Here is a 21492-nt window from a genome sequence, read left to right on the forward strand (position 1 = left end):
TTTTTAAGAACTCCAATGTTAATCTATTTGGGCTCCAGTCTAAAATCTTGCCTAAGGTACCAACATAGCAGAGCCTTATGATGTAATCAGCTCTGTGAAGCACCAGACCTGTACTCACTGAGTCAGGAGTTTTATTTTGAAAACTGACACCGGAAATGTATTGTACATGTAGCGTCTTACTCACCAGGAACATCAGGAGAAAGAAGGTGGTCTTCAATTATAAAAAAAGACATAAGGAAGAGAAAGTTTAGCAAAGATAGGAGCCTGAACTCTTACCAATCTTTCTAAACCAGACTCTCAGAAAGCAGGCCAGATGTTTTATGATGTTTTCATCTGTAAATGCATATCATGCTCTTATCTGAGAGAATATACCAAAAAAAACATGCTCAAACATTCAGGAGTCTTTAACAACTTATTTCACTTCATTCAAACCCTTATCTGTAGTATTTCACTTAAATCTGCATGTGTGTGTAATAGGAGAGAGTAAGGCATAGCAGGTATTCAGACTGTTTGTGTGTGTGGGTGTGAACTCCTGGAACATTCTTTCTCAGTGACTATCTGCTCAAGTGCTTTTTCTTTTTCTTTTTTTTCTTTTTCTTTTTTTTCATAAACAGAAGTCATAGAGGCAGAAGCAGAAGCAGCTACAAACCACACACAGATTCAAAGATAAACCAGACATGCATGTAAGGATTAGTAAAGACTGTTTAATGAGAAAGTTATGAGCAAATAGAAACCACTATTCTCACTTTTAAACCTCTGACATTTGAATATAGCCTAATGCTAAAGGACATTTGTGGGTTAAATAACTAAACACAACTGAAGTTAGACTTTTAACAGACATAATTAAACTGAAATTGGCTGAACTGGAAGCATATTAGTTTTAAACCAAAGGAGAAATGTGGGATATTTTATAGCTCCTATGAAAATAAACGTTTCTGGAAGAACATTAATTTGCTTTCTTGTTGAGAGTTAGGTAGGGCTTGGTTTGGGGTGCGGGGGGCAAACCTGACACTTACATTTCCCACAATGCAACTGACTGAGATTTGTGTTAGTAGCAGTTAATGTAGTCTTACGTATAGAGAAAGAGCATGCAACAGAAATCTTATAATTCACCATCTCTCTGAGTCCAAATGCCTCAAGTTACACCATTTGACGTTGCTAAGATTCCTCTGGAGCCACAAAATGCTTTATACAACTCTACTTTGATGTGTGAAATTGGTGCACTTTCCCTTTTGAAAGGGGCATTTAACGGGCTTGGTGATATTTCAGGAAATCATTCTGGGTGAAATCCAGCATGTGTAAATAATAATTGCTCTGGCGCCTCGCCAAAAGATTTCTGCGTCCCGGCTGGTTATCAAATCCATCAAAGGACTCTATTGTTGTTTGGATGTGAGGGAACAGAACTCATTGCGTAATCACTTAGAATGAAGCAATAGAGTTGGCTCTGGTTTGTGCTGGACTCAGTGTAAATTTACATATTTCTAACATTTTATTTGACCCTTTAGGGCATAAGAACACAAACAGCTATCTCCAGAAGAAGAAGCGTACACCAAGTCAAATTCATCTTCCTGTGTTACATACTCGGCGAAATAAAGTGCTTCTTATTATGAGAACACAAACTAAGAGAGTGAAAGAAAGTGAGAATTCCTTTGGGGAGGTAATACAATTGAATAATTCTTAATAAAGATTTTTTAAAAGCTGCAATCTGAAGAAAAAAAAGTCCTTCTCTGAAGTAGTTTCTGTGGAGCTCCGGTGTTGGGAGAAAAAAAAGAGTCTCTTTATGCTGTATGCATTTAATCAACCTTATTAGAGTTTAATGTTTGCTTCTTCTGCTTTACAAATGAATACTCAGTTCCCTTTATGTAAAGTAGGCAATGCATGTGTGTTTTATGAAGTCCCTTTTTAGTGAGGACTGAGTTTTCATTCTTAGATCTTCAAAGTTAGCGCATCTTTTTGGTTTTGTCTAACTTCCTCAAATGGCTGTTTGTTGAGGTGTGTGGTTGATGGTTAGTACGTGCATTATGTCAAGGTCTTCACATGTATAGAAGTAGTGTAGTGAGTGTAAGAGAGGAAATGCACTCATCTGTTTACATATTTGTGGGTGTGTGTACACTGAAAGATGACAAGAAGAGGAGGAGGAAGAGGAGGACAGTCAAGATGTGTAAGATCATCTCACTCTGACTGCACATTTCTTTGAACTAACACCAAAGAAACTGCAGTTTGCAATCATCAACACTCTCCTGTGCTGTTCTGTCCTGGAGGAAATTAGTTCACAGTGTCCTGGACAACAGAAACCGTGATCCACTTTACAGGGTCAGACTAAATTTGTAAATCTGGCCCGACCAGTTTTACTCCATAGACAGGAAACTGACTCCCCTTTAAAATATGTAAAAGTGCTGATGGGAGCAAGTGCATAATGTTAAATTAGTGATTCATTTGCACGCCGGGCGAATTAAAGCTGCAGTTGCAAGTTGCATCTAATCAAATAGATGAGACTCATTTGAAAAAGCCGTAGTGGTAATTTGAATTGGTGAAACATTTCTGTTGTTAAAATTAGATTCAAATTATAGGTCTGCATGAGCAAATACCTAGAAGCCTAGAATGAGTGTAATTACGAAAGTGGGTTCAGTTGTGAGGCAACATGAGCAGAATTGAGCTTTTTTTTTTGCAGGTCTGATGTTTTATGTAATGTTATAGGGGTTATACTTTATTTATAACATTAACTTTTGTAAGGACAGTCACATATAACCAAGATAAATAACAAAGTACAAATAGGCCTGTCACAATAATCACGTTATCGACTTATCATACAATAACGTAATTATTGACATCATCATGTCTATATATGACTTATCATATGATACATGGACATGACCTTGATCATTGTTTTGACTTCAGTATTGCCACACTTCAGATTAGCAGCTAAGAAGCTGTTCATGTTACATTGGCTAAACCTAGTAGTGTCCTCCATTCCTCACTGTGTAGTCCTGAGTGGAGACTGTAGAAGAATTAAAGGTAAATAACTCTGTATCCAACAATAATAGCAGTCTGTGTTTTTACAGAATTGTAGCGTTCCACTCTCCAGTCCCATGCTGAGCCCCATTGCATTATTATGCAATTATATTATCATTATATCAGTGGTATAAAATGATCTTGCCTATAATATCGTTTATCGCGATTATTTCTGAGACAATATATATCGTCCAACAAAGCAATTATCGTGACAGACCTACGTATAAACAACGGTATCAAAAAAGGCTATAAATAATAGCAGCTAAAACAGTAAAAGATTAGATAACACACAAAATACACACATTTATATACCCTCCAAATCACAGATTATTGTCTCTTCCGTACTCTATCACTAACCTCCCTCATCCTTCCCACCACCGATAGCAAGTCACACAATGATGCCGGTTAAATTACATACATACATCAGTGAAAGGTGAATTCTGATTAATAAGAAGCTAGGGTGCATATTAACCAATCAATATTAATTTCATAAACATGATACAACTGGAAAGAGAGAGATGAATCATTAAACAAATTCATTTAAATAAGGATGGAAAAAATTATAGGAACGTGCTCCCACTATGGTTGACTCCTCCCAGTAGCAATCTATTAGCTGTCTGCCTGCATAAATCTTCATATCTTATTGTAGGAGCCATGTATTTGATTTGGGTTAAAAGTAATGTTCCTTCAAAACACTAGGGGGCACATGCTAAAGGCCAAACAGCTTATTTCATTTCATGCCATTGATCATAGGCGTTGCCGATAGAAGGAATCAAGCAGTTTTTGGCTGTGCTCGTGTATGTTGGGCTATATTTGTTACGTTTTATGTGAAAATCTTATGAAAAGTGATGGACAATGTGTAACATTGACATTTGGTAAGAAAATAAATGCAGTATATGTGAATCTACAGCCTATTATTCATGTTGAGTACACATCTAAACAATTACTGCCATTAGCAGCTAGTAGCAGCTAAAGTGCAGGGCTTAGTCACTACACTTATATTGTGGCATTTCGCCCCCACTTTATATGTATGACCAAGTATCCCCTTTGGCATTTGATGATGAAGATTAGCTCCATGAGGTCCATTTTTAAAACATAAATGATTTAGCAGGACCAGAAGATGGTGTTTTCCAGTCCCTCCAACATTTTGGTAGTGGTACTAATTGTTGAACCTTTGCTTGTTGATGCTACAGAATATCTCATCTGATACAGCCATGCATATTCTCACCAGAACTGAGATGCTGTTGCTCTTATGTGAGTGATGGTCAGTGTAGTATTAGTTCTGGCTTGGATCTCTACATGTGTTGCATTGACATCACACATCAACTCTGCATCACAGTTTGTAGTACATCTTTTGAGCATGAGGTTTCCACTCTGTCCGTTTATCTCACTTACAAATATTTACTTGTTTCCTGCTGTTAACCACAAGCACTCACTCAACGTTTTCACTTCCTGTGTAACGCTCATTTTTCTCCCCCCATTCTCTCTTTATTATCGGTCCTCTTTTAAAAAATATTTTAATCATTTTGAGGTCATAATATTATATTTGTAACTTCTTTTTTTTTTTTAATCCGAGCATGTCAGTTTGATCATTGACTCAGCCTTTGTTGCTATACTGTAAATACTCTTATATATTATTACATGGTGAGTGCTGGTTACACCACTTTGTTGATGTGTTCAAAATAAAAGCATACAATTGAAGACATGGATTAGAAAAGGATTCATAACTGCTTCAGAGCCCTTAAAGACCTCCAGGGGCCCTAAGAGTCCCAGGTTTGCTGTGTATGTTCTATCAGCATATTTGGCATACCTTTGCTGATTCATTATGATCTCATTTTGTGACCCTGTATCTTTGAGGGGCCCTGTGTCAAAACACGTTTTAACACGTTCTATTTACTATCCTATTTGAAATTAGTTGCAGTGTTGTGTAATGTCACAGCTCAATGTGAAAACCACCCAAAAATACATGACATCAACTTTGAGGTGTTAAAGTACACCATAACACCGTAATGAAAAAACACCATAATGTACACAAAATGAAGAATTATAAACACAAAATAATACTAAATACTGTAAACACAAACATAGGTAATAACTATAAAGTCACAAATTAGTGAGAAGATAAGGAAGATGCATTTATTAAATTGCCACAGACACACAGAAAGGTACTGTTATGCTAGCATAGAGGGTACTCATTTTGTCTTTGAGGGCATATACAGTAATGAAGCTTTATTGTACAGTCTGCTGTCTACACTGTACTTAAAGGGAATATATAGACGACAGGCTAAACACAATGCAAAGGGCGCAGGAGATTAGGAGTCCATTTTCCCCAGGGGCTCCCTAACAGTGTAATCCTGCCATGTGGGCACATTATCTTTTCTCTTTCAGCCAACATCTGCTGCACTATCAATGTACATAGGTCATTTAACCAGTTCTCAACCAGTTTTCCGGTGAGGTGATTTGTTTGTTTTGTATTTCACTTGAAGACTGTTATTAGCAAGATTCCTATCTACTGTGTCTGGTAATTGTCCATTATGTCCACAGAGGGGCAGTGTTTCTTCTTGTAAACCTGTTGATTGGAGCAGATAGTAACTCGTTCATAATGGAGCAATGATTTCTGAGCCTAGAAAAAAACTGCTGGGAAATTTGGTAGGTTTGTGTTTTGTGAACACAGTTTACATTTCATTATTTTTTTCCTGCTTCATGACCATTTGTTGCTAACATGCTGCAGAGCCCAACATCAGCTTTTAGAAAGCATAGATATGTACATAACATAAGTAAGTATACCAAAACTGAAAGAAATTCATATCTATACCACAGCTGGATTATCCTTTTTGGTGCCTTGAGGCAAAAATTAGCTTGCAGGACATAAACTGGAGGTCAAAGAGAACCTATCATGCTAATTTCCAGCTCTATCTTTTTATTCTGGAGCTAGTAAAAAAAAACAATAAAACGCTATCTTATACTGGCTCTTTATGCAGCCCCTCAGTTCATCTTCTGTGTCTTAACAAGCAATCTTAGCTCATGTCTCTTGAAGGCCTTCCTCCCGATGATTTGTGGAAGCCTGTATCAGAGTCATGTTAAGTTACCACCAATGCAAATCCAATGTGTTCTGCTTCACTGCTTCATAATTAAAAACTTTTAAATGTCTAAATAACATGAGACTTTTATCGTATAGAATTTGCAGGAAATTAAACATTTTGCTCACTGAATTAGCAGAGTTTTGTTAGTGGCGCCAAAAAACAGTTTAAATAACAACATATGGAGATATTTGGAGCTCTTTGTGTAGCGCATCAGCTAGAAATAATGTACAAACTGAAACAGCCACAGTGATGATGATGCTTGATGAAGAGCTACAGACGACTAGCACGTCTTGAACAGATAAAAAACGTATTTCATTTTGCAGAGCTGTGTAATGGAGTCATGACTCAGAATGACTATGCCCCAAAAATGCCATAATGTTAGCAGAGAAGAATCTGTCATACGATGATGTCGACTCGGGCTGAAAGTAGAAAAAACAGTGGGACACTGAGCATTCAGAGCAGCCTGAAGCCTGAGCTTTTTGTTCACAGGGATTACTTCTACATACATTCACCTCATTATTTAACACTTTGGCCATGTTTTATATGACATTGTAGCATCATATATATGAGTGAAAATAAGGAAAACCGTAATAGGTCCCCTTTAAGGTATAACGACCTCCTTCTTGTCCCCAAGAGGTCTAAAATTCAAAGCTTGGTGTATTGTTGAACAGAAAATCAATGTCACAATTTCAACAAATTACATTGAATCAATGGATTGATTTATCATGCTTCTGTATTATTCAGTGTGTTTTAGTTACAGACATTTCACAAGGTTTTAATGAGCTTTTAATGAAAAGTTTTTTGACCTGATGGGAGCATTTTGAGTGACATGTCAGAAACTGCTGGCTTTAAAATAACAGTATGCACAATTGTTTTCCCCTGTTTCTAACCAGGGTCTTTTTTTAACTAGTAATAACATAACTTTTGCATTCTTAACTCTTTTATACAACCTTTCTGATAAATTCACATTCTCAGTTGTGTCTCTAAAATTGTAGAATCAAACCCTCATTTCATTTCTTAGCTGGATAATTACAGTACAGGGATCTGGACTGGAAACTAGAAGACACTTGACATTTTAGTTTTCAAACCTTTGACTGAAAAGGATACCATGTCACCGAGCTACAGTCCCAAAAGCAGCACATCTTCTGGCCTAATTGGGTTGGATGGCTCAGCCAGATATCGAGGTGGCATTTTGCTGGAGAATTCCCTGCGCTCCCTGATGATGAGCCCGATGTGGCTTCGTTTATCAACGTCTCCCTGCTTTTGCTGAGTAGTTTGTTTTTGCCCTTCGCACAATATATCACCTGTCACATCTAATGGGATCCAGTATGGAGTACACAGGGCCCCAGCGGATCCCTTGGGTTCATCTTTGTTTTTGTTTCGACCATTGTCATAGATAACTCCTTCAATAGCTGCAATCCTCTGGCTCTGCTGTGCTGGAGAGCTCTCTTTGTGCTGGTGTGAGAACAAATAGTGGCTTTTTTGCAATTAATTGGAAAGAAGTCACATTAAAACATTGTGGTAGGACTGAATTTGGATAACAATGTGCATTACAGTTCAAATGCAAAAGTAGAACCACAGGTGATGCATGATACCCAAACAAATACCTGTTCCTGTCACAAAAATGATCAAGTCCAGTTGATATGTTAGTTTGGTATTATTTCAGGATTATGTCTATGATACTGATCATATCCTTTAATGTATAGGGCTTTTTTTGCTGATCTGTCTAAATACTTAACCCAATCAGGTGACAGTGTTCCACACACTGTTTGATTGAGGCTTATATCTATATATTAGTAATCTTGTTCCTTAAGAGTAAAATGAGCTGACATACTTTGCCATAACATAACCCATATTTGTGTAATGTTTTGACTATCCACGCATCACATGTGCATCAAGTAAAGGGTTAACTAAGCTGAATTGACCATTTTGGCTCCTATTGAAATGGATCATTATCTTATGGTGACCCCAGGTTGGGAACCACTGGCCTATGTGATGTTTTTGTAAATAATGCACATGACCCTATGAGGTCAAAAAGATTACAGCTGTAATTGATGATTATTTTTTATTAAGATTAATCGGCCAAAAATATGCTTGATTAGTTGACCGATCATGTGGTCCAAACATCATAAGGTATTTCATAAACCAAAAATATTCACTTGATGATGTAAAACTATGAGAATCAGCAAATCCTCACATTGAAGAAGCTAGAAACATAGAAGCTTTTGTAAAATTACTTTGATCAAAATTGTTGCAGACAAAAAAACAAGTCCCCTTAATCTATATCTTTAATCATAGGGCGAACACTTGGTTTAAAGTAAATTTAGGGTTATGTAAAGACATGGCACATTTATAGCACATTTCAGACTTTAAACCAGGTAATTGTGGATGGGTTGTCCAACTGGGGACAAAAGTTGTGTCCTGACTTGAGAAAAAGATGATTTTTATTATTTCTGGGTCAGTGGTTAAGTTTAGATTTAGGTTAAGGTTAAGGTTGGGAAAGTAATGGTTTAGGTCAGGATTTGTGTAAATCTCCAGGAAATTAATATTATTCTAATGTCCCCAAAAGTGATCTAAGTAAGCTGGTGTGTGTGTGTGTGTGTGTGTGTGTGTGTGTGTGTGTGTGTGTGTGTGTGTGTGTGTGTGTGTGTGTGTGTGTGTGTGTGTGTGAAACATACCGTTGTGTTTATTGTTTGACTACATTACTGGATTGAGCTGTCCCTCCTGCTGGCTCGCAAAAATCCCGGAAGCTGCTGCTCACGTCAAGAAATATAACAGTAACAGGTGTACAGCTTCCGGTTGTTTCTTTCAAATTTAAAGGTAATCTTAACAATTATGTTTTAATGCTAATTCAATTAATATGTCTGCAACTCTTGTGTTATAATTTCCCCAGGTTAATCACAAATACAAATATTTAATTGGATATATCGGGTTTAATCCATCGACTGTCCCCATATTTCTTACAAAAAACAGACAAATGGTCAGCTGTATATTGAGGTTGAACTGTTTATTTCCGGTGGTATTCGGTGTTCGTGGTTAACTTGACGCATCTGTAAGTGGGACAAATGAAGTTCATTTTCCACAGCTGGTGATGGCGGATGTTATGGAAAAAGACACCATGAGGAATTACCACATAGCGTCAGAGAAAATGAACCCAGAGGCCAGCCGCTACCCGTACTGTATCGTGTGGACTCCCATCCCCGTGTTATCGTGAGTTATCTCCGCCGGTGTCGCAGGTCGGACATGGGACGAAGTGACGGCTTCATGAGCTAACGTTGACGTGATGCTAACGTTAGCTAGCTGCCAGACGTAACGTTACAACTGCATCCTGTTGCTGATACACTTTAATAAACCTGTTGGTGGGCTTTAAATAAAAGCCACAGTCACCTATTTCAACTCACAACGTGTAATGGTTGTGAGGATACTGTAAATTACACATTTCGGTGTATATTAATGCTTATAATTTGACAGAACATTAAACAACACCAACTTAAACAAAACATAAACAAGGTTTTCATCTAACAGTTTTAAGTTCTTAAAGGACGTGTTTGTATATGTTAATTACATTGGTCTAAAGCATTTGTAACTGTCAACACTATCAAAACCATACTGTTATTGTATATGAGTCACAAACTATGGCTCTGAATGTGTGTGTTTGGGTGTGTGTTGGTGGCTCTCTCATGCAACAGTGTTTACAGTTGTGTAATGTGTGAGTTTCTGGTCATCTGATCAAGTGTGAGTCTGTAGACTGAGGTGTAGATATGAGTCATACTCCTAACTACAATAAGTTTAAAGAGTTAATAGTAATCATTTCATATTAGTATAGGGATGGCTGATATGGACAGAATCAAATATCACAATATTTCTGACCAAATATCTCATATTTATTTATTTATCTTTGCATAATTGCACTAACTTCCACATCAATGTTACGTGATTTATATTGTTTGATATGCTGTTTTTGTGTTATGTGTGTAAGGTGTCCTTGAGTGATTTGAAAGGTGTCTTTAATTAAAATGCATTATTATTATTATTATTATTATTATTCAGGCTCTAAAACCAAGAAAAGACAACACTTATGCCATTTTTAAATATCACACTATCCAATATTAAAGATGATATCTAGTCTCACATCACAATATTGAAGTAATATAGATGTTTTGTCAAGTACATGTATATTAATCTTTCTGTCATGTTTGCTTGTTGTTTTATGTAATAATGTTAACTTTGCTTGTTGTTTTTATTCAGATGGCTGTTTCCATTCATCGGACACATGGGAATCTGCACTTCCACCGGTGTCATCCGGGACTTTGCCGGACCTTACTTTGTCTCAGTGAGTAATGACTGTAGTGCTGTGAGGTTTACATACATCATTTTTGAGAAAATATTGTTGGCTATATGTCAAATGAATATATGGAGCTTTGGGAATTCTCCACTGAAAACCTACTGTACATTTAGAGCATCCAACACCCAATGCGTAAAGAAGGTTCTGAAAAGTTTAGTAACCTGCTCCTTCACATACAAAGTAATATGTTTTTTCAAGTATCCCCACTTTAATTTTGGGAATACTAATATGGATTTTGATACCCAACCCTACAGCTGTGTTTCATGCCCCTTTTGACCCAGAAACACCCAGAAACACTGATACTGATTGATGAAGATTCCTTAAGTAAAGACGCAAACCAAACATTGCAATATGGTTTTGGCATTAAGCTGATTAAACTGACAGACTCTTTTTCTGCTGTTTTACACACAGTGTGATAAAGATACCAAATCTGTAATTATTTTCAGAAATACTTCATTATGATCCACACTTGTAGGAAAGTATAATTCCTAAATACGTAACTGTAAAATATAGATGTAGTTATTATCTGAGCTCTTTCTCTGTTGGTCCAACTTGTCGCTTTACAATTCTTACTTTGACTCATTTTGCTGCAACACAAACCTGAGGGTCAATACAAGCAAACAGGATTGGAGGCACATTTCATAAAATCTTACTGCTAAAACCATAACTACATATTATGGTTCCTAAAAACTCCAAAATTGTGTCAATATAATTGCGGTCTTCACATTTGATACACAATCACTTAAAGTAACAGTGGACAGAAATAATGATCAGTATTTAACATTGTCTCTTGTTTTGCAGGAGGACAACATGGCTTTTGGAAGACCAACAAAGTAAGTAAACTGTGTGACATTTTAGTGAACCAGGGGTCCGTTCCATGAAGCAAGCTCAATGTGAGATATCATGAACACATATGTGGGTTATGTGTGTGTGTACAATGGTGGAAATAAGTATTGAATATTCCTAATGAGGACATTAAAATGAAATTCTATCCAGACTTTGGTATTAACTCAAGAAATCCACACATATAAATATATGAAGAAATCAAAACATGAATAAAGTTTTGTGTAATAAAGTGGAATGACACAGGAAAAAACAACAGGCTAACTGAAATGTATTTAATACTTAGTGGAGGATCCTTTGTTTGTAATGACAGCTTCCATATGCTGTGATGTGATGTTCTCAGTATTTCATAGGCTTGTCCAAATGTTGCTTTAACCCTTACATACTATTCAGGGTCAAATTTGACCCATTTTTACATTTGGGAGCTGTGAAAACACCCTAAATACTTTTTAATTTTAGCCTGACATTTGATGACAAAAATGTTGTTTTTGTGGAGTGTTTGACCCATATTTATTCAAAAATTCCAAAGAGGCCATGGCGTTGGTGTGCATTGCCTATTGTTTTCTCTGTATCAGTTGTACTGGATCCAAGTCTTTCTGGAGGTCTTTCCAAATGCCCCTTGGCTGTAGAGCTACTCTTCTGACCAACCTTCTGACTCCCTGGTCAGAAATCTTGCAAGGAGTTCCTGTGTGTGGCTGAGGGTGGAGTGTTCCTTCCACTTCCAGATAATGGCCCCAACAGTCCTTACTGGAAGCTTCAGATATTTTTAAATCCATCTGTAACCAGTTCCATTGAAATGTTTTGAAACATTCAGGTTGTGAAGGTCTTGGGGAAAGTCTTTGCTTTTCATTCCATTTATTAAACATAACTTTATGTATGGGCTTTAATATTTTGATTTCTCTATATGTGTGGATTTCTTGAGTTAATACCAGAGTCTGGTGAGATTTTCATGTGAGTATCCTCATTGGAAATATATTTACTGAAAACAATGTTGACGCGTTCAATACTTACTTCTCCCACTTGATAAATATATTTATACACCCTGGCCTATACATATGAGTATATATAGTAAATCATTTCTCTCAGGTCAATGTCAAGACTAAGCAGCAACTCAGGCTAAGCCTGGCCAGGACCAGGTTAGTTTGCCAGTGTAAGTTGCCGTGGTAACTGAGCTTGAACTATGCTGAGCTTGCTTTATGGAACTGGATCTGCTGGAAAATGAGCCAGACTAACGAAATAAGCCTGGTTTATTTAGTAATCCTGCTTTATGGAACAGGACCCACGTCTCATCCAACCAACACAACAATACAATCAAGCTTGTCTCTTGAATTGAAGGTACTGGATGCTTGACGTTAGCAAAGTCTACGCAAGTGGCTCTAACGCCTGGGACACAGCGGTGCACGACGCTTCAGAGGAGTACAAGCACAGGATGGTAATTAGGTTGATTTGTGCCTTCTATATACTCGATAGAAGCGCTACATTGGTAATGACTTGAGCTGTTTTTTCTCTTTAGCACAACCTCTGCTGCGACAACTGTCACTCGCACGTCGCCATGGCTCTGAATCTGATGCGATACGAAAACAGCACCTCGTGGAACATGATCAACCTTTGCCTCCTCGCTCTGATTCACGGAAAGCACGTGAGGTAAGGAAAGGGGGAACGTGTTGGACCTTTGGAAAAACTGTTTCAGGGTCCAGTTTTTAAACACGGGCTATTTTTGGGCAGTTGATGTTTAGTTGCTTTAGTTAGTGTGACCCAACAAACCTATCAGCACGCCTCAACAGCAGAAACAAGTACAAAGAGAAGATGGCAGCAGTACAGACCGTACAGAGTGTCACCAGGGAAAATACCAACTGTCCTATATAGATCCTCTGCTGTGGTACATGAGCATCCTCAAATTAAAGCTAAGAGTTGGCACTTTTAAGTCATAGTCATTGTTTTGCCTTCAAATCCTGTCTCCTGGAGTGATGCTAACACAATGGCAAGTATTATACTTTTCCTACAGCATTAAGTGTATAAATTAATAGTTTAGCATATTGTAGTTGAGTGACATCCTACTTTAGCAGCCAGTTAGATGAGATGTTTTGCCATAAATCCCACTATTAGTGCTCAGAATTGCTTTGCAAGTGCTTCAACTGTTGACACCAGGCTGTGTATTAAGAGTTTCATTGGTCTTAGGCAAGTTTCTACCACACACTCACAGCAAATACTAGTAGCAGTACAGATATACTACAAAAACGTAACATCTTCAGTCTTGAAATCATAGAACATGGTCTGTTTTTAAAAGCTGATACAACACAAGCCCCCCTGTACAGTAATCCACAGCTGCTGTCTTCAAAGCCGCTGTAAGAAGTAGGGCTGAAGCTTGTGAATGAGGTTTCTCTCCGGGATCCCAGGGGCTCGGGCATGATTTCACAGGTATGCCTTGAACCTGTTGGACCCAAGAAAAGAGAGAGAGCCCTGATTCTTGGAGGAGTATTAAGAGCGTATATAGGACATTCCTCCAGTAGGCCTTTTTTTTTAATACTGGTGTTGCAGGAATGGACTACACATCCCAGCAGCTCTCTGGTTTGCAGATATTTGTGTGCTTCCATCTATCGCAGCTCCCTCCAGACATACCAGTCACTGCTTATGTCACTCGGCAGTGGTGAATGGGGAGGTCTATGTGGGGGGAAAAGTGACATCATTGCATATTGTCTATACTGACACAGTTGCCATGGTTACAAGCCAGCAGTGTGATCTCGATGACATATTCCCCCCCACTTCAGCAGGACACTCCCAGGACAGGATGGGAGGAAATTGTACAAAAAATGTGATTAATGCTGTTTCACCACCCCTGTGCTCATTTCCTCACCTTCTCTCCATTTTCTCTCTCTCTCTCTCTCTCTCTCTCTCTCTCTCTCTCTCTCTCTCTCTCTCTCTCTCTCTCTCTCTCTCTCTCTCTCTCTCTCTCTCTCTCTCTCTCTCTCTCTCTCTCTCTCTCTCTCTCTCTCTCTCTCTCGCTCTCCTTCTTCTTCTTCTCTGCGGGTGTTTCTCTTCCATCCAGCTGTGCCGGCTTCCTGAAGACCTGGCTGCCTTTCCTGATGCTCATGGGCATCATCCTCACGGTGGCCCTGGCCATCAACCTGCGGTGACCTGGGAAGGCAGGTTCACGACAAAAGCGGAACCCCCACAGGTCTGATGTATGTGGGGCTGACCTATTAAACATCAAGGGGGGGGAGGGGGAGAGGAAAGGGGCATCACACGGCGTCGAGCGAGGAAATAAAAGACTACTCACCTCCCAAGAGAAGGCGTCCAACACATGTATACCAACACATGTTTGGTCTGTGGAAAGCAGGCGACCCTTGTTACTGGCATTACTCCAGTGGTGGAGCTGGAACGGCCTTAGTGACAGACATTCATCTATATTCATTTATTTTGAGAGAAGGGACTGACCACCCCCCCCCCCCTCCTCCTCCTCATTTCCACCACCACTGCAACTAACAGGACCACACAAACACACTTAATGGATTAAAGAAAGCTTAAAAGCAGGTTTAAGCTACCAGCACCTGCAAAGTCTAGAAGTTCGGTAGCACGATTCCTAGGTCAGTGTCGAATTCTCTCGAAGGAAACACATCCATGCCTTGCTTTTCGGATTTGGAGCGATCTTACTTTGTAATGGATTGAGATCCTCGTAATCTCATGATTCAGTGCTTCCCGAATGCCTTTTTTGTTTTTTTCTACCGGAGAGCACAAACATGTTAAGTCAATTAGCTGCCTTTCTAGGGAATTTATCGCGTTTCATGCTCGATTTAACGTAGCTCTTCCACAGCGCCGCGACTTAAACCGAAATACGCCGGAGCAAGTTTGTATTATTGTGCTTTTTTTCCCCCCCCTCTCTCTCTCTCTCTCTGTGTTTCTTACAGCATTTTTCAGTCTTTAACTCCGCGTGATATCCGAAAAAGTCTGCATCTTCTAGAAAAAAAGAAATATTTTCTCAGAGACGTGTTTGCATTATGTATTTTTCAAACGGATCACCTCATGGTACTACGGTAAAAATAGGTTTACAATAAATGTTTTCATACTACAGATCATCAGTGCAATGATTGTAGCAACCTCAATGCATGTGGCTGTGAAAAATACCTGGAGAAACTTAACACAATAGTAAAGCTCCATTTGGTTTTCTATACTTGTGCCAAGATGGGAGAATAGACCAACATAAACTGTGTCCTTCAATTTTTATTTCTCTTTTTAGTTAAAAGGTTCATTGATTACTTTATAATGATTGAAAGAAGAGTGTGTTGACTTCTATTTCGTTCAACCTGAGAAATGCTCTGTTTTTCATGAGTAATTTCGTTGAGCAATTTCCAGTTGAGTCAGTGCCTAAAAACGACCCTGTATGCTTATCTTTGACTCGTTTCTTTTTAAAAATCCATTAATTCCACATGATGGTTGGCACTCGAAATCAGTTGCCATGGCTGTCGTGAGTAGATTCAAATCCCCTCATTGTTTGCAATCAAACAAGAAAGAAGGAAAAAAAAAAAAAAGTGTTGAGCCCTCTCTTTGTCTGCGGTGCTGCCAGAAAGCAGCAGGTAGCCAGGATCCTCAGGTTTTCACGCTCACTACTACCAACACCCCCTCCCCTCCCCAACCTCACTTGCTGAATTACCCCCCCCCCCCCCCAACTCCTCTTCCAGCGCCCTGCCAGCGTCGCTCCTGCTGTTTTTTCCACCTCTGCAGATCAGATTCGAAGGTCATCGTGAAATGTCAGATCCGTTTTCACAAAGCTTTGATACACAAGTGGCCGACATCCTGCAATAATCCAAAGTAGATGTCATTTAAGTGAGAGCTTTTCAAATTAAAATCAGTTTTTTTTTGTTGTTGTTGGGTTTTTTGGGTTTTCCATAGTAAAGGTTGAGGGCTAACGCATCGAAAGCAGATATATTCCGTGGCCTCTTTGCGTGTGTGTGTGTTTCACCCATGTTGCCTGTAAATATTTGAACACACATTTACACTGTACACCAGGTGCTCTTTATATACTTTGCTAAACTTGACCGCGCCACTCGTACGGTTTAATCTTCCGCATATCTCATCTCTGCTTTGCATTGAAGCAGTTTCGTGCCTGAATGAGTGTATGATTGTGTGTGTGTGTGAGATTGGATGGAGAGCATATGATTGCATGCCAGCATGTGTGTATTGCATGCATGCAAAACTATGAAGTAGTTTGAAAGAGAAGTTGATGTTTGACTCATGCTGTGGCTTCTTGATTAATCAGCTGCATATATCATGGCAGCTAACCGCCCAGCGATTCAGCTTCTAGGTTTATTACTCCACATCTTTTTTTTCTCTCTCTTAATCACTTAAGATTACAAGTTTTCTGTGATTGCTGGTAAATATTAGCAGGTATAAATAATAAAGCAGACTGTAACAGGCCTTTGTATGTTAATGTTAATTGGAGGCAAAAGGCTGACCGATTCTGTAGATTAGAGCTACAGAGTCATTTTCTCAAAGCGTTCAAATGACGGGTTACAATTGGAAAGAGGGGGATGGAAAGTGGAAACTTTTGAAGACATTTTTTACATTTTTTTTAACTGTGACTTCAGGGCTTTAAGGTCCTCGTCATTTGTAACTATTAAGAGGAAATCCTCCTGTTGTAAATACAAATTTACAAGTATCTATCTTCTACATTATTGGGAAATTGTGATTTTGGACCATACAAGTAGCATACTGGTAGCCCTAGATTGATGTTATTAAAAGTAGCATGTGTTTTAAAATATATATATAAAATTTAATCTGGAAATATGCTCTTTACACCTCAAACTCAACAGTGACATTTTTACATCTCTGTCCAAATCGTGGATGTGGAAAATAACCTGTAAAAACAAACAAGAGAAGTGAAAATAACCTCCTGTAATTGCGCTTAAATGTTGGAAAAATGGGGTAGAACAACTCATACTGTGTCTTTTGAATATGTAACTTGTTCTTTAGTGAAACGGCTCATTCATCACACGTCGGGAGCTATGAAAAGGTAAATGAATGAATAGCTCTTTTGAGATCCGTTGATTAAACTCTGCTTTTGACATTTTTGTTCAGCGTTGTCATCGGTTTACCGCTTCGGACGTATACATGTATATTTTTAGGAGGAGAGATATGCCGATCCTTCATGAGGGTGCATGTGCAAGAACGCCATATTCAGCTTGAGATCATTTTGAATGGTTGAGACGTTGCCTGCTGCGGTGCCTTGTTGTATCCAAGAGCCAGGTCCAGGAATGTGGAGACCTGTGGTCCCAGCAATTCAGCCTGTTGACAAAAGACAGTTGGGATGCTATTATTAGTGCCACTATCCATATATACTTATACCAGTCTGCAATTTCAAAAAAACCCTCTTTTGTTTCTCTAATCCCCCCTGAAATATCTTTTATGCTGCAGATCATCTAGCTCATGGGGAATTTTAAAAATCCTGCAAGTGACTGTGTGAACTATGAATGTGTTTATGACTTACAGCTATAATACCAATAAAGATGTCTATTATTGTAGGAGTTTGTGGAGTTTTTCTTTCTTGGATTCCATCATTGAATTATGACAACTGTGTTTCATCAAGGCTGTCAACAGTAGGGATGATGTTAGGATTTCAAGGCTGCCCGAGCCATGAAAGGCAAAGTCTTCCTCCCCCCTTTGAAGTTTCCACAGATACACTGAGAAGCACTTCTTGTAATAATCATTAGAAGTTGTCAGAATACACATAGAGGAAAGGGGAAGCCGTGGCAGCTTTGATACTTTACTATCAATCGGCTAAGAGTCTCGCTGAATGGCCATTATCCTGCAGGGCATCACAGTATTTAACACAAGCGGGATCAAAGGCTTTGCAGTCTGGCCCCTAAACACCCCTCCCCCCACCAGGTTACCATACCACCTGGGTAGGTGGGAATGACAAGGGGACATCAAATTCACTAAACACTATGAGTGAAGCAAATCTAGACATTCACAAACCTCCTGGAAACCCTAATAGAAATGAAAATGTTTAGAAAGTACAATAAATGATCACATATTCTCAACTGTTCCCTGATAAGACTTTTGCTATAGAAAACTATTATTATTATAGAATATAATTAATATAAAATGTGGGTTAAGCTCATGCTCAGGTATAGGAAGTGTAACCTATTCTTTCCATATGATCATATTAAATCATATTATGTGCACATGGATAAAACCGTGAATATAATGTAGAGAAATAAAGCTGACAGCTCCTCCACTTTCTCCTCCTCATCCATCCTTGATGCCAGCAGAGGCTGAGAGGCAGATCTGGAGGATGGGACGGGGAGCAGGGGGCAGGAGGAAAAAGCCCCTCCCCGCAGATCATTGCACTACTAGTGGATGGTCGTTTTAACTTCATTGTTGGAGAAGAAGCGACGCCCCGCTTAGCCACGGCAAAGGATCAAAAAGCCCCCTCTGATCAGCACGACCCCCAGTTTTGTTCTCATGGAAATCAGCCCCTGCCTCCCGGCCACACTCTTTGCAGAGATGCAAAGTTGAAGCGCATTCCCAGCCGGGACAGCAGATGATAATGATGTCTTGGAGGAGCTGATCGTTTCATTTACTCCTTCCCCGAGTGTGTGTGTGTGTTGTGTGTGTTTTTTCCCATTTTGTGTTTTTTTTTTGTTGCTTTGCCACTCTCTGACTGCAACACTTTGTTTCAATCCAACATGCTGGATCTGATTCTGGCTCAGCGCATTGTTTTCTGCGCGCTGCTCGGCTCTGTTTACGCATCGTGTCCTCCTCGTTGTGAATGTTCCGAGGCGGCTCATACCGTGAAGTGCGTCTCTAAAGATCTGCGAAGTATCCCGATCGGGATCCCGGGATACACCAGGAATCTGTTCATAACCGGGAATCAGATCAGTCGAATCGGTCCGGAGTCTTTCAAAGGATTGGAGAATGTGACCAACCTGTCCCTGAGCAATAACAGGTAAGACTCCTGTGCCTCCTTTTAATGCAAAGCCAGCATGTTTTAATGCATACAGGACAAATCTGATCTCCATTGGTGTCACTGGCAAATTCCTGTTTAGTCATCAGTTCTCCCTGAAACACAGTAGCTAAGCAGATTTCTACATTTAAACACTAGAAACAGCCTTTGTGTGCTTCCATGTGTATTTAAATGATGCCAGTGTTCAAAATAAACCATCCTGGCATTTTTTCACACTTTTTTTGTTGTGTAAGTTGTTTTTAAAGTGTGGGATGACATCTCTTAAATCTACTCAATTCCAGAATCAGCGAGGTGGAATCCCACACCTTCTCCGGACTCCGCAGCCTTCGTTCTCTGGATCTGAGCAACAACCAGCTGGCTGTCATTCACCCCGAAGCCTTCACCGTCCTGAACCAGTCCATGCGGGAGCTCAACCTGAGCCGGGCCCTCTACAACCACTCGTCAGTGATGGACCTGGCCACCTCTCTCCGCTGGAGCTCCCTGTGGAACCTTCAGGGTCTGGACCTTTCGCACAACAGCCTCATCTACTTACCTTCGCGCATCTTCTCCCACTTGACAAACCTGCAGAGGCTTCAGCTTTCCAATAACTCCCTGGTATCCATCCACAACTCCACCCTCTCTGGCCTGGAGCGCCTGGAACAGCTGGACCTGACCCTCAACGCCCTCAAGACCTTGACCGACGAGGGTCTGCAAGAGCTGGACTCGCTTCCCAGAGCCGAGCTGCTGCTGGGGGAAAACCCGTTCACGTGCACTTGCGGGATCGAAGCTTTTACCATGTGGCTCAACAGATCACAGGAACGCATCAGGGACATTGAGAGCCTGGTGTGCTCCGTCCCGGCCGACATGAGGAACACCTCCCTGCTCGCCTTGGGGACGCTGACTCTGGGATGCCACCAGAGGGATGCAGGGGCGGACCTTGCTCTGCAGACCTCTTATGTCTTCTTGGGTATAGTCCTGGGTTTCATCGGCCTCATTTTCCTCTTTGTACTCTATCTCAACCGTAAGGGCATCAAGAAGCGGATCTATGACATGCGTGACGCCTGCAGGGAGGTGTGGGAAGGTTACCACTATCGCTTCGAGATCGACTCTGACCCAAGGTTGTCAGGTCTCGACGAACGCTGATGTGTGACAGGACAATCACCACTGGTGTGTTTTCTTAAGGACGTTTTTTTCTAATGCATTCATCAGTAGAAAAGTGTAAAAAATGTACAGATCTATCTGTAAATATATACATACAATAGTGTTAATCTTTTAGCTTTGTTGGTTTAAGCATGCACTGCCTCATCGTTCCTCACTAATACGCTCTTTTAACAGAATACCTTAGATGGAGACAAATGTTATTAAGGGAGCTCATTGACTGATATTTCTTATATTCATGGCTGCTCTTTATGTGCAGATTAGAGCAACAATAAGTGCCTGAAGTCAGCAAGGTATTGTGTTTCCTCTCTTTCTACATGGTACACTCATTCAGCATTCTGTGTGAGATCTTGACTCATATTTAGCTTGTAAAAAAAACTAAAAAAATGCAACAAAACGCTGCAATAAAATCCTGACACTATGAAAACAAACCTCTGGGAATTCAAAGCACAATCACTCATTCATCTTTGAACCGTTTCAAGCCCTTTGGTCCCCCCGTCCTTCCAGCCCCAGGGTGCCAGAGAGGAATTAAGCCTCCAAAAGCCTTTCCAAAGCTCTCCTAAAATCACCACTCTGCTCTTCTCTGGCTCGTTGCATTGGAAGGGTGGCTGGGGAGGGGGGCAGTTCAGCACAGACCAGCGGGAATATCCTCGCCCCCTCATTTTTTCCCCCCTCTCCTCTCTTCTCCTCTCCTTTTTTTTCATGAAGCCTTGCTTTGTTTCAACTCCTTGAGTTTTATTGTCAAAATGATGAGAACCAGTCGCAGGCCGAGGCCGCTGAAAGCAATCTCCCTCCTCCTTTAAAGACAACAGCCGCTCTTGAGGCTCTTTGAAGGAAAAGTCTCCACGTTTTTCTGTTTAGAGGATTTTTTTTCTCCCAGTGATAAGATACAGATGATTCTGAAACACCAGCTACATTGTTTCATTCAAGCAGTTTTGCTCTGACCAGATGATGAGGGAGCCTTATGAAACTGTCCTTCAACCTTTTTGGTTTTTCTCTTTTATGTCAGGAAAAGTGTGTTTTTGTAGTGGAAGTTGTTATGTGGAGGGGTGGCACAGAAATCCACAGATGTACATTTTAACCTCACACTGAATGAATCCCAAAACCAAAGA

The 21492-nt window shown here is 39.9% G+C and overlaps 2 protein-coding genes across 2 annotated transcripts; both read left to right on the forward strand.

The window, feature by feature from the left end:
* Nucleotides 1-9164: 9164 nt before the first annotated feature.
* Nucleotides 9165-17798, forward strand: tmem222b (transmembrane protein 222b). Its single transcript, XM_053334605.1, has 6 exons — nt 9165-9305; nt 10344-10428; nt 11242-11273; nt 12619-12715; nt 12797-12927; nt 14330-17798. Exons 1-6 carry the CDS (start codon nt 9187-9189, stop codon nt 14415-14417), a joined length of 552 nt encoding a protein of 183 aa, XP_053190580.1. The 5' UTR covers nt 9165-9186; the 3' UTR covers nt 14418-17798.
* Nucleotides 17799-18965: 1167 nt separating this feature from the next.
* tpbga (trophoblast glycoprotein a) lies at nt 18966-20480 on the forward strand. The gene is made up of 2 exons (XM_053334612.1): nt 18966-19225; nt 19525-20480. Exons 1-2 carry the CDS (start codon nt 18966-18968, stop codon nt 20363-20365), a joined length of 1101 nt encoding a protein of 366 aa, XP_053190587.1. The 3' UTR covers nt 20366-20480.
* Nucleotides 20481-21492: the final 1012 nt, after the last annotated feature.

The sequence above is a fragment of the Scomber japonicus genome, chromosome 15 (assembly GCF_027409825.1).
Source record: "Scomber japonicus isolate fScoJap1 chromosome 15, fScoJap1.pri, whole genome shotgun sequence".
Classification (NCBI taxonomy): Eukaryota; Metazoa; Chordata; class Actinopteri; order Scombriformes; family Scombridae; genus Scomber; species Scomber japonicus.

Coding starts and splice junctions, on each gene's coding strand:
- tmem222b (XM_053334605.1), top strand. CDS start 9,187: ATGGCGGATGTTATGGAAAAAGACACCATGAGGAATTACCACATAGCG. Junction 9,306..10,343: donor ACTCCCATCCCCGTGTTATC/GTGAGTTATCTC, acceptor GTTTTTATTCAG/ATGGCTGTTTCCATTCATCG. Junction 12,716..12,796: donor AGGAGTACAAGCACAGGATG/GTAATTAGGTTG, acceptor TTTTCTCTTTAG/CACAACCTCTGCTGCGACAA.
- tpbga (XM_053334612.1), top strand. CDS start 18,966: ATGCTGGATCTGATTCTGGCTCAGCGCATTGTTTTCTGCGCGCTGCTC. Junction 19,226..19,524: donor CTGTCCCTGAGCAATAACAG/GTAAGACTCCTG, acceptor ACTCAATTCCAG/AATCAGCGAGGTGGAATCCC.